This window comes from Eschscholzia californica, unplaced genomic scaffold (assembly GCF_041429995.1).
Source record: "Eschscholzia californica isolate CP2 unplaced genomic scaffold, dmEscCali1.0.p SCAF_6, whole genome shotgun sequence".
NCBI lineage: Eukaryota > Viridiplantae > Streptophyta > Magnoliopsida > Ranunculales > Papaveraceae > Eschscholzia > Eschscholzia californica.
The window spans coordinates 22,048,463-22,065,262 of record NW_028238483.1 but is presented as its reverse complement, the minus strand read 5'-3'; the positions used below and the strand labels follow the sequence as shown (position 1 = coordinate 22,065,262).

The window sequence follows — 16,800 nt, the reverse complement described above, 5'->3', positions numbered from 1 at the left end:
TCCTAAACTCTAACCCTAATGGACTCGGCCATGAGGCCCTCTAACTAGTTCGGCCGTGAGGCCCATCTTGATGGTCTCCATCAGGGGCCATGGCCCCCCTCGACTTAGCCGAAGTGATTTGATGTGCAGCGATAATTCATGAGGATTACTGTATTAGTGCATAGGATCATGAAACTAGCAACAAACTGTTAAAGGTTTTTTGGGAGTAATGTGGGCTTATAACCCAAGTGGCCTGGGTTCGGTCCCTTGAGGCTACTAATTAACTTTTTAAATTGTAAACTTAGTTTGAGACTACTCTGTTTCTTTTTTAATTTGGCCCCCCTTAGTCCTTAGTTCTGGTTCCGTCCCTGCTTTTTAGCTAATATTTATACGAACCACAACAAGATGAAAATAATATATATTAGAAATTTAATTTACGGTTCTCTTACATACGAACATAGTAGTTGATATTAGATTGATTTTCTTTTAATATGGACTCAAAAATCATTATATCATTATATATCATAGATACATCACGAATATATTTACATCATGAATTAAAAAGTTTCTATAACTACCCTAACAAAGATATCTTGGGCCTTATAGACAACTTGAAGACCATTAAAGTCATCCAATGGGGCGTAGAAGCCCATTTATTCCTACATCCTAGTTGATATTGTTGATAAATTTATGCAAGAAGTAAACCCTAGGTGGTTTTTATCAAAACCCTAACAAGGGCAAGTCCTCCAATATATACATATCCATTGATGAATAATAACAATATGAAGATAAATATCATGCCTTTAGAAGAGTAATGAGTTACTACAGACTTTCATTTGATATCCATCTCTTAAACATCCCAAAGCCCTCCTTTGGCTTGTATTCTGCCCCAGTATGACCCGCTCCCTGCACATTCACACACAAATAAAACATTCACAAGTAATCAATTTCTTTTTCACATATCAATTATCAAATCAAAATAAAAACGATTTCAAAATGTGGCTTGCCTTTAATGTCGCAAACGTCATTCTGTTCGAGTACGTCCTTGTATATCTACAGTACCAAAATCACGAAATTTTCATGAGGAATTCGTAAATAATTTTTTGTCTTTCCTCCTACTATGTTTTTATCTATTAATATATTTTTTTTTGTTTATTTTTTTACATCTCTATGAAAAGTAAGAGGCTTACCCTGCTATTTGATCATCTATGTACCAAGGTCGCCAGTCGTCAATAATGGAGTAATTTAGTGATTTTATCCACCCTTGAGTGCCGATGAACGTTATAGTCAGGTCGTGATCACCACTATTTCAAGAGAGTAAATACCGAGAAGAAAAATAAAATTAGTATTTGACCAAGTATCTCCTGGATGTATAAGATGCAAAATATGGTAGGTGAATCAATTAGATATGGAGATAAGAAATTCTAACCTGTAAATCAAAGATCTATAACCTCTTTCACTGAGAGTTGAATGATATTTCAAGCTACTCTGGATTTCATTTTTATATGGTATGCTGTAGTTGCACCTCGTCCAGGTCTCTACTGTTCCCTGGTCATATCATAAACATTTGTGTAAATCTCAACCATAGAAACACTGAAAACTCTTCACGTATGCTCAAAATTGGGAAAAGTAGATATATACCTCGCGAACATGTAGGGCTTTACGAACATTCTTGTCATTTGTCCACAAATAGGAGAGTACATAACCATAACTCTACGAAAACCAAATTTTGATTACTAGTTTATGCAAATCAAATTTTAGAGTAGATTTTCTTTTCTTGAAAAACCAAATGAAACATAGTACATACCCGACATTCAGAGGGAGGAAAGGGAGGGTCTTGACTGAGTTGAAGTTGTACTTTTCGATTGACGGAGTGCTCTAAGTTCTCAACAAGAGATCTTCGATATGGTAGCACTGATTGTTTTGGATTAGGGGACGCCAAAAAACACGTGGGTTCCAAAATATGGGCATTATTTATTCCAAGTATACACTGCAAAATAAGTTAAACATTTCTTATTCCTCTCCAAAATAAAAGCGGGGACGGGCATGGCCATGAGGGGCAACTAGAATTTAGAACATTCCCTTAATACGATTATTATCTCACCTTATGGTAAGACATAAGATTCATTTGACATTGAATGTTGGTAGGACTTATATTTGCATATTCGCCTCCACAACTCTCCTGTAGTGACTGATAAAACATGAACACATTAACGTAAGAAGTTGTTTTTGTCGATCGTCACTTAAAAAATTGTAGGAATTTTAACTTAGGAGTATTCAAATTAGTACCTGGTAAAGTTCTTTGGATATTAATCCCATCCCATAAGAAAATGGGATTTGTGAATTTCGATCGTAACTTTGATCCGTTAACGGATTACCCAGATGATATCCCTGAAACCCAACCCATATTTAAGTTGCTTTTGGAAAATTTGAGAGAGAATTATCGCCAATACATTGAAGTATGATTAAATGGTTCAAATTTTAGTTTGCAAGCATCTATATCTTTGATCACTTACTTTGAGATTAACAAATGGTTCATATCCAGCTCCATTGCCTGCGATTTAGATTTATTTATTAGTGGTGGTCGCATCCGTACTTCACAAAATTTAAATCAATTTATTAGTGGTGGTCGTATTTATACTTCACAAATCCGGATGCTCTAAGGAAAACTTCCCTTGATACATATTCTATAAGAGACAATTATCTTTTCAAAATTGTAATATTTAAACTTTCATCTCCCAAGTAGAACGACCTACATGTTATCATTCAACCAAAATCAGTTCCACAGAAAGAGAGTTACCATTAGAGATATCTTGAACCAATCGCGGAACAATTAGGCCAGAGTAGGAATCACCACCAATGTAGATTGGATTGGAGAGAAATTTGGGGTGATTGATCAACCACTTCAAATATTAGACAAGCAAAAGGTTAGTTTAAAATGGGATAGGATAGTTCTAGTGGCGTCCCCTATAGCCTTATTGGCGCCCCTTTTCATCATACCTCATTACATCCTCCCTAAAATTTTCCTTGATGGGGCGCCAATAACGCCTTAGGGTGTGTGGGCAAATTTTCCAGTGATATAATTATGCATCACTAGTTCAATGGAACTTTATAGGCACCACATTTTCTCACAAAACAAAACCAACCTAGTAAAGATTAAAAATAAATAAAAAGAGATCCAACCCAAACTAGTTGTTGGGAGAAGGTAGGAGATCTTCTCGATGAGCCAAACCAAGGGGTTCCCCTCTTAGAGCATCTCCAATGCAACACTCAAACTCTAAATCTTAGAGTGCCACATAGGATTTTTTAGAGTTTTTCCTTAAAATCCATCTCCAATGCAAACCTCAATATGAATCTTTAAAGTGACGTGTCAAGATTTATTTTAGAGATCCTTAAGAGGACAATCTAAATTTAGAGTGTCCTCTTGAGGATCTCCAAGTGCCACATAAACAAATCAATTAGTTTTAAATCAAAATATAGATTTTTAGAGTTTCTCTTGAGTGTTGCATTGGAGAAGGTTTTGCAATACAGTATCTCTAAACGGCCAAATAGGAAAGAGACAATTCAGAGATTCATTTTTCACACTTGACACATAGGATTTTTAGCGTTTTTCTTAAGTCTTGCATTGGAGATGCTCTTAGAGCAACCCGACTGGGAGATGGGCTCCAAATATTTGAATTTAGGAGCCCATCCCCAATGATCAAATTTACTCCTACTCTTGGTTTAGTCATGGTTGAGCTTATGTATTTTGGTCACATTTTGTGACGGCAAATTTTATGCTTAGAGAACTTGCACACCGAGGTTGTACAAACAAAAGACCCAAACATATTGATAAGGGAAAATACATTGTTATTCACATACTTTCCACTTGACTTGGTAAATTTACTACAACCAAGTTCAGTTTATTTGCACACATCATCCGCCCGCACCACTGTTTTATCTCTCTAACAAACAACCACCATCGTCAAGCTCACTAACGACACAATTACGGTCAAGATCTCTCTCCCTCTTTTTTCTTCTCATGTTTTCTCTCACTCTCCTCTTATTTCTTTCTTTTTATCTAGAGTTTCAAGAGGAAGTCCAAAATAGATTGAGACTCTCAAAAAGAATTTCACTTGAAACTTGAGAGAGAGAGAGAGAGAGAGAGTAGAAGGGGAGAGAGAGAGAGAGAGTAGAAGGGGAGAGAGAGAGAGAGTAGAAGGGGAGAGAGAGAGTAGAAGGGGAGAGAGATAAAAACCATGAAAGGAGAGAAGTAAAAATTAACACCGAGGGGTGGAACTCCTAATTAGCCGGGCAAAATTAAAGAGGAAGATAGTGCCATAGTGGGTAAATAACATGTGTATGAATAGTAAAAAATAGATTTTGGCGGTGTGCATGAAAAAACAGTGCGCACGAATAGTAACAACACAAGTCTATAAAATTTGGCCGCGGCTTTGGAGAATAAAGAAAATTCTTCGGGAAATAAAAACTTTTCTTAAAATTAGTCAAATAAGATTGACTTATATGTTTCTTTTTATTGCTAAGGGGCTTCTAATTTTGAGAGTTCAAAATAAAACAAATTTTAGAAGGCTCTTCCATCTCATCACCTCTCTCTACCACCTCATCTTCTCGCCACCTCATCATCATCTTCTCCGGCGAAGGTCGCCGGGCGGTCAATTTTCCGGCCGTCGACTTTCGCCGGAAAAGATGATGAGGTGGCGAGAAGATGAAGCGACAGAGAGAACAAATGAGATGGAGGAAAACTTTCAAAAAAAAGTATTCTCTATTCCCCATAAAAATTGAGGCGTGATTCAATGAGCTTGAGCTCATATAGGAATTATGAGCTCGAGCTCATTGACCGTTGATCTTTCTAGATCGACGAAATAAAGAAAAAGCACAACTGTACTCTTTATTGACAATTAATTATAAGACACACTTTGTACATTTAATTACAGAACTGCCACCATCTTTTCCGTTCCATATACTCGATCCCACACTCCATCATCCTTTGCCTCCTTCGCCCTACTTCTCTTTTCTTTATCATCATCATCATCATATAAACCTCAAATACTCTTTATTGACAATTGATTATAAGATGGTATAATCTGGAAAAACCCATTAAAATTCTTCAAAAACAAACCATTAAATCAAGAGAACTGGAACAAAAAGTAAGGGTTTTTTTAGAGAGAGAAAGTAATCAGACCTGAATCGTGTGGTTTGGAGAAATTTAGGAATCAAATACTCAAAAAACATAATTAGAAGAAACTTAGGAATCAAATACTCATAACCCATTGATGAAAAACTACTACCCATTTATGAAAAATCAAATTTATGAATAATCATAACCCCCTTATGAAAAATCACAATTCATTGATGGAAAATCATAACTCATTGATGTGAAACTCCTAAAAAAAAGCAACCTAGTACAACAGTGAAGCAAGGAAGAAAGAGATCATCTCTCTTGTCTTGAAATACCAATTCGACCATAACAAGTTAACGACAACAACACCATTAAAGATATAAATAATCTCATCACCATTATTACCCTACTGATCTCACCGCCCATAATGAACAACAATAACCCTAAATCCAAAACCAGATGAACCGAAGTTCAAAAATCACTAATTTCCCTTCCACCACCATCAACAAGTGATATATACACTGTTTTACTCCCTCCCCACTTTTTTCTCTCTCTAGAACTAGATCTAGTAGTAGAAAGAACTTTTCCCCCCAAATAAGACTCCATTCCTGGAAGTCTAAATAGAGTAATTGATGTATTTTTAGTTCATTATCTTCTGATTGTTCAAACTATTCAAAGGAGTTCATGAGAGATCATCAGACACCAGGCAGAGTGGATTATGTTCTTCATCAGTGGAGATTGAGAAGGAAAATAAAGTTAAGAGACGAATGTATGAGAGATGAATGGGAAGATGGTGGCAATTATGTTATTATATATATAAAGTGTGACTTATAGTTATTTGTTAATAAGGACTACAGCTGTATTTTTTTTGCCCTTGTTGATCTTCTTAGATCGACGGTCAATGAGCTCAAGCTCATATGTGGAAATATGAGCTTGAGCTCATTAAATCACGGCTCTAAAAATTTATTCCTTGAGAATTTTCAAAAAGATCTGGATTCCCTCGAGAATTTATTCTCCGGAGACTTTTCTTTATTCCCCAAAACGGCGGGCTAAAATTTCCCTACTAGGGGTTCCCTAATCCCTATAGAACTTCGGTTGCTAACAAACCTCGGTAAGAAACTGGTAGGCTTGATCAGTTGATTTTATATCACCAGTGGACCAACCCTCAAAGCTCCTTGAATACGAGAATCCAGTACCCACTGGGGAATCTAAAAATATTATGCTTGCTACCTGAAATTCCACTTTCATCAGTAAAGATTAAGTCAAAGTCAACATATAAATTCAGAAATACTTATGAATCTATATATACACTTAACTTTGTCCATGAATATGGATTCAACACTAAATTGGGTAAGCTCCCTTTATACTCCCCAACTTTGAACTTCAATGGACCTATAAACAAAAAGATTCAAACTATTATAAGCTCTAATGATCCAATTATGGTTTCTAAATATGGATAAAACATGAAGTATGTTCCCAAACTTGGGGACAACCAAAAACCCCAAAACTGAAGTGGTCGGCCAAATTTCCAAGCAGAGATGGAGCTAGAATTTAATTAAGGGACGGGCTGAAAATTATACTTAATAACGAAAATAATTTCATTTTTCAATAGTCCATAAACTTTTTCACTCTTGCATACTTAGTAAATTCTAATTTGTTACCTATGAATTTACGTACAAATCAAACTATTTTTAATAGTAAATCCTACCTCCTTTTATATAATATATCAAGTTATAACCGAAATATCAAAAGGTAGAGTCTGGAATCACAATCCGATACTCATTTAGAAGTTGGTACATTTATGTTAGCTTTGGTTATACTCTTCTTATCTTTTTTTTTTTTTTGTTGAACTGTATAATCTTCTTATCTATTAGAAAAATTATGTATATAAATTTTGTAGTTATAATTATTAAGAATCATAGTAGGAAAAGATACGAAAAATTGAAGATATTAAGGAAAGTTGGGGAATAGGAAAACCAAAAGAAGACTTTTCCTAGAAAAAGATTTTGGCACAAAAGGTTATGGGCGGAAAAACACGACCTCGCCTTCAAATTTAATAGCAAAACAAAAAAAATCTGTTCATAGCTGCATTCGACTCCCCGCCCCTTTGGTTCAAAGAAATTACTTCAGCTTTTATCACCAGTAGCTATAAAATTTTCCATGAAAGAAGATATACTTGTTTATACTATTCAGAGTTAGATTTGGGCTGCAGCTGGCTGAGCTCACTAGTGGCTCCGCCTATGCTTCAAGCATGTTAGAAAAATAGGTTTTAAGAAAGATATGAGCTAACTTCAATAGTGTTGGCCGGCCTAATTGTTAACAACCGTGATAGACTTCCAGGCGCGGAACCCGGCCGAAACCCGACCGGATGACGTGTCGGGAAGAGATTTAGAGAGAGAAACTCTCTGAATCTCTTCACGACACGTCATCCGGCCGGGTTTCGGCTGGGTTTCGTGCAGGGAAGAGCATCATTTTCCAAATGTTAAAGCCATACACAATTGTTATATGAAATTATATATATTTGAACAGAGGATGTTTGAAAATCTATGCCGACCACAACAGTCAACGAGCTGTATCAGCCCAAAGTCCCAGCTATACATATTTGACCATGAGTCCAGACCAAACCTATCTCATAAACAAGGCCACTAAAAGCCGAGCAACCAGGCCCTCCGGTTAGCCAAAGCATAACCGGGTCCACGCTCGGGTTCCTTTCGGATTCCACAAAGTAATAGAATAGCTCAACTTCTTCATTTTCACCAACTCCTATATACCTGAATTATAAATACAAATAAGTAACCATTAAGTTGATCAGTGCCATTAACACAAATCCTCGAGATGCACACAAACCTAAATATTTCAGTTAAGAGAGAGGTATCCTACCCGGTTTCCAATTTGAAGGGTAGAGGACCAGAAAATCCAGGAAGAGAAGTAATAGTGGCTGAGAACTTATAAGAGAAAGCAAGATTGGTTCTAGTGAAGCTGATTATTATGGTAAGGAGGTAAATAGAGAGAAGATGGTTTTGTTTAGGGCAGTAGTACTTGGCCATGCTAATGCTTTTTCACTTTTTCTCTCTCAACAAAATAAAAGTGATTAACATATATAGATGAGGTTTTTAATGCAAGAAAAACATAGACGAGGCTTGCTTCGTAGAAAATTTAATACGAGATAAAGAAATTAACTTGGACGGGTGGATTATTTGTTGGACTAAGATTTATCACGAATCTTCTTGAAGCTTGCTTTTCTCGTTTAATGATTGGAACGTTTTGTTACCTACCATGTTATCTTACGTGCACTTTATTAAGTCTTAGAAATAAATAAACAGAAGCATAAGTGTATAATTAAAAGCTTAAAATTTATTTCAAACAATTTAAGTCATGTTTGACCAAAGAAAAAAGAAAAAGACTAGCATGACAAAGAGAAGATAATAACCACCATTAAAAGAAAGATGAGCAAAACTATCGTAAACTTTCTGTGTACGTAACTTTCTTTATCCTTCATTCATTTTCTATCTATCTCTCTCTCTCTTAATTAATGCATCTTCTTCTTTCTTTATTGTCCACTTTCTTCTCTCTCACACATTTTTAATGCTTTGTGATACTTCTAAGAGGGAATGGATGAAAGATCTAAGATTGGGCCCAAAATAAGAGCCCCAACCCAAACTCGGACAAAATTGTAAAGCAAGTCCAATGCGTCAGACCAAGAGATGAAATGTCCGGAAAGTCCTTATTCTTTTCGAAATTTATGAAATTGCCATCAAAAAGTTTCACAGAAAAGCGAAAATTTCTGAAAAACTAGCTGACACACCAGGCTGTCAGACAGTGTACTCCTCACATATTTACAACATTGCCACCGAAAAATTTTCGGAAAACACGAATTTTTTTGAAACATAGTCTGACGCACTGACATTAAACCTTGTACTTTCCCGCAAAATAACAGAATTGTCATTACAGAATTACCAACTTGCCATTTTCATTTTTTTTTCATATTTTTTTTTTTTTATTATTTTCTCCCACACATATTTCTCTCTATAATCTCAACAAATTTCTCTCTCCAATCTCAACAAATTTCCTTCTTTTTTCCAGATTTATTTCTTATCTCTTTAAAATTAAATTTTCCTCATTTTTGATAGTTTTCCATTGATTTGTTTTCGTATATGCTGTGTACTCGGAATTTGGTTATGCACTAGACATTTTTGTACTGGGAAATTTTCTTGTTTTCTGGAAATTGTTTTGTGCACCGGAAATTGTTCAGTTTACTGAGAATCTGGTTATGTAATAGACATTTTTATACTAGGAAATTTTCTTGTGTACTGAAAATTGTTTTGTTTACTGGAAATTTGGTTATTTACTAGACATTTTTGTACTGGAAAATTTTCTTGTTTTCTGGAAATTATCTTGTGTACCGGAAATTGTTCAGTTTACTGGGAATCTGGTTATGTACTAGACATTTTTATACTGGGGAATTTTCTTGTGTACTGGAAATTGTTTTGTTTACTAGAAATTTGGTTCTGTACTAGACATTTTTGTAGTGGAAATTTTCTGGTGTACCGGGAATTGTTCTGTGTACTGGTCAACTTTAAACCAATTTCTTTTTTTTGTAACCAAATCTTTCCAAAATGTGAAACAAAATTAGAATGTGAAACAAATCTTTCCAAAACGTGAAACAAAATAAGAATGATGAAGAAGATCTTGGATGTATAAATCTGGAAAGATCTGGAAACAAAATAAATTAAAAAAAGATAGAGATGAAGAAATAAATAAATCGATTGAAAGAGATGAAGAAGATAAATAAGAACATAAAACATAAAGAGAGAAGGAACTGAAAACTTTGATGTTTTTAGAGATTGAAGGTGATGAAGAAATAAATAAATCGATTGAAAGAGATGAAGGAGATAAATAAGAACATAAAACTTTTAGAGAGAGAAAGAACTGGAAACTTTGATGTTTTTAGAGATTGAAAAAGATGGAGAAGATAAAATGTGAAGCAAAATAAGAATGATGAAAAAAATTTTTGGATGTATAAATAGGAACAAAGAAGGAATTGAAACAGAATACAATGGGCGGGATCCAAAAAAATGGCCGAAAAATTTCGTCAAAAATGGCGCTATTTTTGAAATTTCGAAAAATCTGAATGTCTTTCTGTTGTGACGTCATGTACGGGGAAACTAATTAATTCGCTGTCTCGCGTCAGAAAACTGAAAAATATCCCGTCCAAGGGCAAGAAGGGGAGGAAAAAAAAAAAAAAACCAGGAAATAGTACTGTTTTCTGACATTTGGACCTGCTTCACATTTTTGGCCAAAAATGGATTGGGCTCTCATTTACCCCCCAAAATTTGGATCTCTCACTCATTTTTGGTACTTCTAACTAATATTTTCACAAAACAATATATTATCATAATCACTCATTAACCAAAAAAAATAATCAAGAAATTTATGGTCTAAAGTCTAAATACATGAGCCTTAATAGGAGAGGCGTGGAAGAGAGAGTGCCATAGGTGCGACGACAACGGACTACTCTCAAAACGAGAAGAAAAATTGGTAAATACCTTGTTTTACAAACAAAAGGACAAGAGCTCAATTCTCTCTCATTTCATTTTTTTTCTTTCTCGTTTAAACCTAAGTCAATTACAACTTACAAGTAGATACTTCTACGCTAATGATTTACGGAATTTGATATTTAATAATTTTGTTTTCATCCTCTTATTCAATAATGATTTTTAAATGTGTTTATATAATATAAGAATATTTTTTTTCAAAGTAAGTAAGTTGTTGGTAAGTTAATTTGTCCTAAATATTTTGAAACACCAAATACATAATTAATTTATTTCAACAAAAAAAATAAAAAATACATAATTAATTACTATATTTCTTCACTTTCATTTCAAATGTAACAAAAAATAATTATGTAACCGAAGTGAAATTTTTTATTTACAATGATACACATATAAAATTGTTTTTCATCTAATGTTATCGAAGGGCCCCAAATAAATCTTCGCACTGTATCCCATTTTTCTCAGACACACCACTGCACTGCTTAATAGCAGCATAAGTCCAATATTAATACAAATCCACGAAAAATCTAAAATTTGACAAATTTTAGGATTCACTAAACAAATGATCTTTTGCATCAAATGTTATCTTGTTGCGTAAAGAAAAACATAAACATCCCTTAGTTTATGTTCCTAAAAAAATAAACATGTTCTTATATATATTTACACCTTCACTAAACAATTAACACAGTAGCGATGCATTTGTCTATTTGCAAGAGGAAAAATCATAGATTTAAAAAATATGGATTTATTACCTAACATTAATAAGTTGATTGTTAGTTTCTATTGTTTAAATGAGAATGTTCTCTAAGGGTCTGTTAAATAAAGGGAATCAGTACAATCTTTCTCTCTTATATCATAATACCTCAGAAACCACATAGAGATGGAAAGAGTTTGATTGGTATCTTTTGTACAGTGAGAGGATTCGATTGAAAGGGGAATTAGTGAGTTGTGTTTCTAGAGAGAGATAACGGGAGCTTAAGGGAGATATTGGATTGAAGTTATTGTGGAAAGAGAAATCAATGAAGGTGTGTCTCTCTGGACAGCAAGTTTTAGAAAGATTACAGAGAAGATTGGATTTGAAGTTTACATTAGAGAGAGGGATTCAGTTGGAATCTAGAGATAGCTCGGCTGGAAATTAATCTCTTATGGTAGAGCAATATTTCCTATTGTAGGAAGAGTAAGAGAAATCGGGATAGAAAGAGATTAGTATTTTCGGCTATATACAGGGACAGAAGAGAACAGAGGAGGGGATCTTTATTAGGATCCATAGAGGACCGGTATACCGGATCCCACTCGCCCACGAGAAGACCCGGCTGAATTGTATTCCACATCTTGTAATCCACATTTCTACTTGTATTTACCTTTACAATCAATATCAAGAGAAATATAAATTGTATTCCACATCTCTCTCTGACTCTCGGTTTCTCTTCTATCTCTCTCTCTTAATTTCTCCGAGGGAATTCCCTCTTCACATGGTATCATGAGCAGGTTCATCAATCCTGTGTTTCATCGATTTTTTAGCTTCCACTATCATCGATGATATTTTTCATTGTGATTATATAATCAATCACATCACTTGGTATATTCTTTTCTCAATTCCAAGTTCACGTTGTGATTTTTTTTTTCAAGCTTCATTGCACAATAGAAATCACAGAATTCATTAAGGAAGAAAATCGATTTTGTGAATAGTAGAACCAAACCCAGTGAAGAACTTTCTCCCTCACATGGTCAAGATGTCATGGACATAATAAGAAGAAAGTCATAAAGAATAAATCCGTTCAAGCCAGTTGTTCCATACCCTTTTAATATCAAGATTATATTCTGTTTTTCTTTTATCTTCATGAGGATATTTTAGCTTCAAGCTAATGCACTCTCTCAACCATTGCCTTCCCTATTCTCCCACAACATTTTTAACTCATTGTACGTTTGTATCGAGTACTGAGTGAATGAAATTTTTGAACAAGGGTAAGAACGTATTCTAAACCACTTCAGAGGGTCAATCTGGTTGATTAATTCAAGATTTTGCCTATTCCGACAATCTTTCGGTCTTTTCCACCAATAAAACACTTCTGGGTGAATGAAATTTTTTTCGCAACTATCAACCACCACTGGGAATTTACCAATCCTACAATTGGAATGGATTTCAGTTTCTTACGGAACGTGATCATCTTCATCATGTGTATGTGACGTGGTTATCATAATACACATGACCAATATTATAACGATTACTAGATCGCCAAAGCGTCAAAGTACCAGGCATTTCCTGTATTGGTTTGGTTATCTACTATCTTTCATAATTTTAGAGTATAACCATAATCATCGTTCTCATCTCCATAATGAGTAGGTAATACGATGCCTGATCCCATTCCGTCTTCCGCTTCAATTTTGGTAGCGATGAAATCATATTTTTCAATTTTCACTCCCGTTTATATTAAATCATATTTTTCAATTTTCACTCCCGTTTATATTTTTGTCGATGCGTACTAATTATTTTAGTTTCCTTTTCCGACTTCACAATCTCTACGCTGCAAAACAATATTTTGTTTTGTTTTTGCATCGAACACCTTTCATGGTGCATTTTCATAGAATTGATACTGAGGATTAAGGTTTGTGAGATTCTCAATTTCTCATAGTGATCATCTCATTTTTTTTTACAGTCATCTAAATTACTAATAATATCGAAGCGTTGGTTTGATTACAGTAAACTATAAGGTTTATCTGGATCGGATTAAGCGCAATGCAATAATGGAAGCCCCTGATTGCACTCTTATAATGGACAAGGCAGGGAGCTTCCTTCAACTACCGTCATTTAATCTATTCAAAAGGGACTCTTAGCTTCGCTTCTCTAATACATAAAGAACTCTTATGGATGGTGTAACTTCTTCATCTGCAACTTCAGATCTTCTTTGTAGTCGTCACTATCTGATTTCACATAGATGGGTTTACAAGACCCTCAATCTCTTTCTCTCTCTGTCAATCATATCTATCTGACACTTTGCGTTTATCCGTTCTCCTTGATTTCAGAGACTTTACATCTTATTAAGCATCTCTTAGGTGCTGTTTGTTTTTTTTCTTTGTGTCTGAATCTGAATTATCTGAATCTGAATTGGCTGAACTGAAATGGCTCAATCTGAATTGGTTGAATTTTTTTCCAAGTTAGAGTGTTTGTTTTCTCGTCTGAATTATTATGTCTGAATCACCATTTTGACACTTCTACCCCCACTGTTAAATTTCTTGACCGAGTACACCATAATAGAAAAGAGTAAACTAGGAAAAAAATTTAGTCATCTTCTTCACAGGAAAATCAATTCTCCCTTTTCCTCTCTACCTCAAACCCATACTCAAACTTTCTCTCTCTATTACTTCAGACACTCATATTTCAGTTCTTTGAAATTGTTGGTATAGAATTCGATCTGGGCGACAAAGAAAACAAGATTTGGTTGTAACCACTGAGATCAGATCTAAACCTTTTTAACTTCAACAACGATTGATAAGATTTCAAACCCCATGAAGTTTGTATAGGAACCCTATTATCAAACACTATTGGTTCATATATAATGATAATCTAAGCAGCAAGAACATTAAGAAAAGGATAATGCTACTCGGACGTTACAAGTGCAGAAGAAGTTCCGAAATGTGGATCCCACTAGACAAAAGAAATTGAAAATCCCTTTTTTCTTGGGTCAAAATTTACTCAACACGTCATACTTATTTGGGGGAGTGAAATGGGTCATTAGGTGGGTTTTGCCCAGTTTGCTTTACTAGTGGGTCCACTTTTGCATCCAAGGTTTAATAAACAAAAACCTAGCCGACTTCTCTGGTTCCTCTTTCGTCCTCTGAAACGACAAAGAAGATTGATCCTCCTTCAACAATCCAATTCTATCTTCTAATTCAACTGTAAGTGCTATTTTTTTGGTTTCACATGAAGATTAAATTAAGATTATAATAGACTCTTGAAACAAACTTTTGAATTTTTTTGAGATAAAAATAAATTTGGTTTAGCAATGTAATATAGTTGTCGTATTATTAAACAATATATTGATGTCCAAAAGCAATGTTTACTGTTATTACCCGTAAAGATTTTTGTTGCTGATTCGTGTTTGCAGAGATGGAGGACAATGAAATATTAGCTCCGGAGCGCGGAATGACGTTTGACGATGATGAAGCAATATATGAATTCTTCAAGAAATATTCACGTGCTCTGGGATTTCCTATCAAGAAAAGATCTTCAAAAAGAGATAAAGACACGAAAGTACTAAAATACTTGACATATTCATGCAGTCGAGCAGGAACTACAAAGAGTGAATGTAGCAATCCATTAAATCCTCCACCGAACTCTAAAATAGGGTGCAAGGTTAAGATTTCTGCTACTCTAGAATCAGATGGGAAATGGGTGATTACCAAAGTTTATCTTGACCACAACCACTTGCTTAGTCCATCAAAATCTCGATTCTTTCGATGCAACAGACAGATTCCAAACTCTGTCAAAAGAAAGCTAGAGATCAATGACAAAGCAGGAATTAGAGCCAACAAGAATTTTCAAGCACTTGTAGTTGAATCTGGAGGTCATGATAAATTGGATTTTTTAGAAAAGGATTGTAGAAATTACATTGATAAGATGAGAAGTCTACGACTAGGGGAAGGCGACGCCATTGCAATCCAACACTATTTTTTGAAGATGCAGGCGCAAAATACTGGGTTCTTCTTTAGTATAGATCTTGACGAAGATGGTAGATTAATTAATGTCTTTTGGGCAGATGGCAGGAGTAGGAGGGCATACAAAGACTTCGGAGAAGTAATCACTTTCGACACTACTTATCTCACAAATAAGTATGAGATGCCTTTTGCCCCTTTTGTTGGCGTAAATCATCATGGCCAATCAATATTGTTTGGATGTGGATTAATCTCAAATGAAACAATAGAAACTTTTGTTTGGTTATTTAGGACGTGGCTTACATGCATGGATAATTTACCTCCTCAAGGAATTATTACTGATCAAGACAAAGCTATGAAAAGTGCAATAGAAACTGTATTCCCCAATACTCGACATAGATGGTGTTTATGGCATGTCTTGAAAAAATTACCTTCAAAGTTCGGAAATCACCATCGAAAAAGTGATATTAGTTATGAATTGCAACGTCTGGTGTATGATACACAATGTGCAAACGAATTTGAACATGGCTGGTCCTTAATGATTGAAAAATTTGGGTTGCAACAACATGATTGGCTTACCGGTTTATACGAAGATAGAAAGCGTTGGGTACCTTGTTATGTTAAAAATACGTTTTGGGCAGGAATGTCAACTACTCAACGGAGTGAGGGAGTAAATGCTTTTTTTGATGGATATGTTGGTTCAAAGACATCTCTTAAGTTATTTGTGGAATCATACGAGACTGCAGTAAAGAATAAGGCTGAAAAGGAAGCTCTTGCAGATTTTGATTCCTTCACGAAAATGATCCCTTGTGTAACCTAATTTCATATGGAGAAGCAAGCACAATCAGCTTACACAATCACAAAATTCAAAGAGTTTCAAAAAGAGCTAACGGAACATATGTACTGCAATGAAATTGCTAGGCGATGTGAAGATATGTACTCAGAGCATGACATTCGAGATGATTTAGAAGTTGGGGGTTGTAGCAAGAAAGCTATTTTTACGGTTACATTCCAAAGGTCTGAGGTTGATATCAAATGTAGTTGTCTCATGTTTGAGTTTAAAGGAATAGTTTGTAGACATATAATTTATGTGTTGATTCATAATGGAGTAATGACACTTCCGGATAGGTATTTTCTTCACAGATGGAGGAAAGATATTAGGCGACCTCACACAAGAATTAAGATAGGTTATAATGTTCAGGAATTAAGTCCAGAGCAGTTGCGATATGATCGTCTGTGTCATATACTTCTCGATGTTGCAGATGTGGCATGCCAAGATGAACAACGCTACAATGAAATCGTAGAGTGGGCAAATATCCAAAAAAATAAGTCCACAATAGCTCGCTCGACCGAAAACATTGTAAAAGAAGTGAATGTAACTGAACGTATACTTGACCCGTCTATCACTACTCGTAAAGGGCGTCCAGTCCAAAAACGATTAAGACCTCCATACGAGAAACCCAAGGCGAGAAAAGGAAGAAACAACAAGGTGATGCA

At 35.0% G+C, this 16,800-nt stretch overlaps 1 protein-coding gene and 1 pseudogene across 3 annotated transcripts; one reads left to right on the top strand and one right to left on the bottom strand.

Moving 5' to 3' along the window:
- Positions 1 to 666: 666 nt before the first annotated feature.
- LOC147532474 (serine carboxypeptidase-like 18) lies at positions 667 to 7,797 on the bottom strand. Of its 2 annotated transcripts, none has more exons than XM_086649432.1 (13): positions 7,724 to 7,797; positions 6,415 to 6,490; positions 6,206 to 6,328; positions 2,780 to 2,882; positions 2,496 to 2,533; positions 2,269 to 2,370; positions 2,084 to 2,170; positions 1,787 to 1,969; positions 1,621 to 1,692; positions 1,409 to 1,527; positions 1,170 to 1,283; positions 987 to 1,032; positions 667 to 885 (listed from the first exon to the last, which is right to left on the bottom strand). In XM_086649432.1, exons 2-13 carry the CDS (start codon positions 6,421 to 6,423, stop codon positions 802 to 804), a joined length of 1,080 nt encoding a protein of 359 aa, XP_086505558.1. In that variant the 5' UTR covers positions 6,424 to 6,490; positions 7,724 to 7,797; the 3' UTR covers positions 667 to 801. The 2 variants fall into 2 exon arrangements, with proteins under 2 accessions (XP_086505558.1, XP_086505559.1); XM_086649433.1 differs by having other exon boundaries at positions 724 to 885; positions 1,194 to 1,283.
- A 6,447-nt stretch (positions 7,798 to 14,244) lies between these two features.
- On the top strand, positions 14,245 to 16,157 carry LOC147532473 (protein FAR-RED IMPAIRED RESPONSE 1 pseudogene; annotated as a pseudogene). Its single transcript, XR_015227985.1, has 2 exons — positions 14,245 to 14,547; positions 14,757 to 16,157. The product of XR_015227985.1 is annotated as a protein FAR-RED IMPAIRED RESPONSE 1 pseudogene (transcript).
- Positions 16,158 to 16,800: the final 643 nt, after the last annotated feature.

Bases quoted from the DNA above. Each gene is read 5' to 3' on its own strand.
- LOC147532474 (XM_086649432.1), bottom strand. The intron at 2,534-2,779 runs GTAACTCTCTTT...TCTAAATCGCAG, and splicing joins GGTTCAAGATATCTCTAATG to GCAATGGAGCTGGATATGAA. The intron at 1,528-1,620 runs GTATATATCTAC...TGATATGACCAG, and splicing joins AAGCCCTACATGTTCGCGAG to GGAACAGTAGAGACCTGGAC.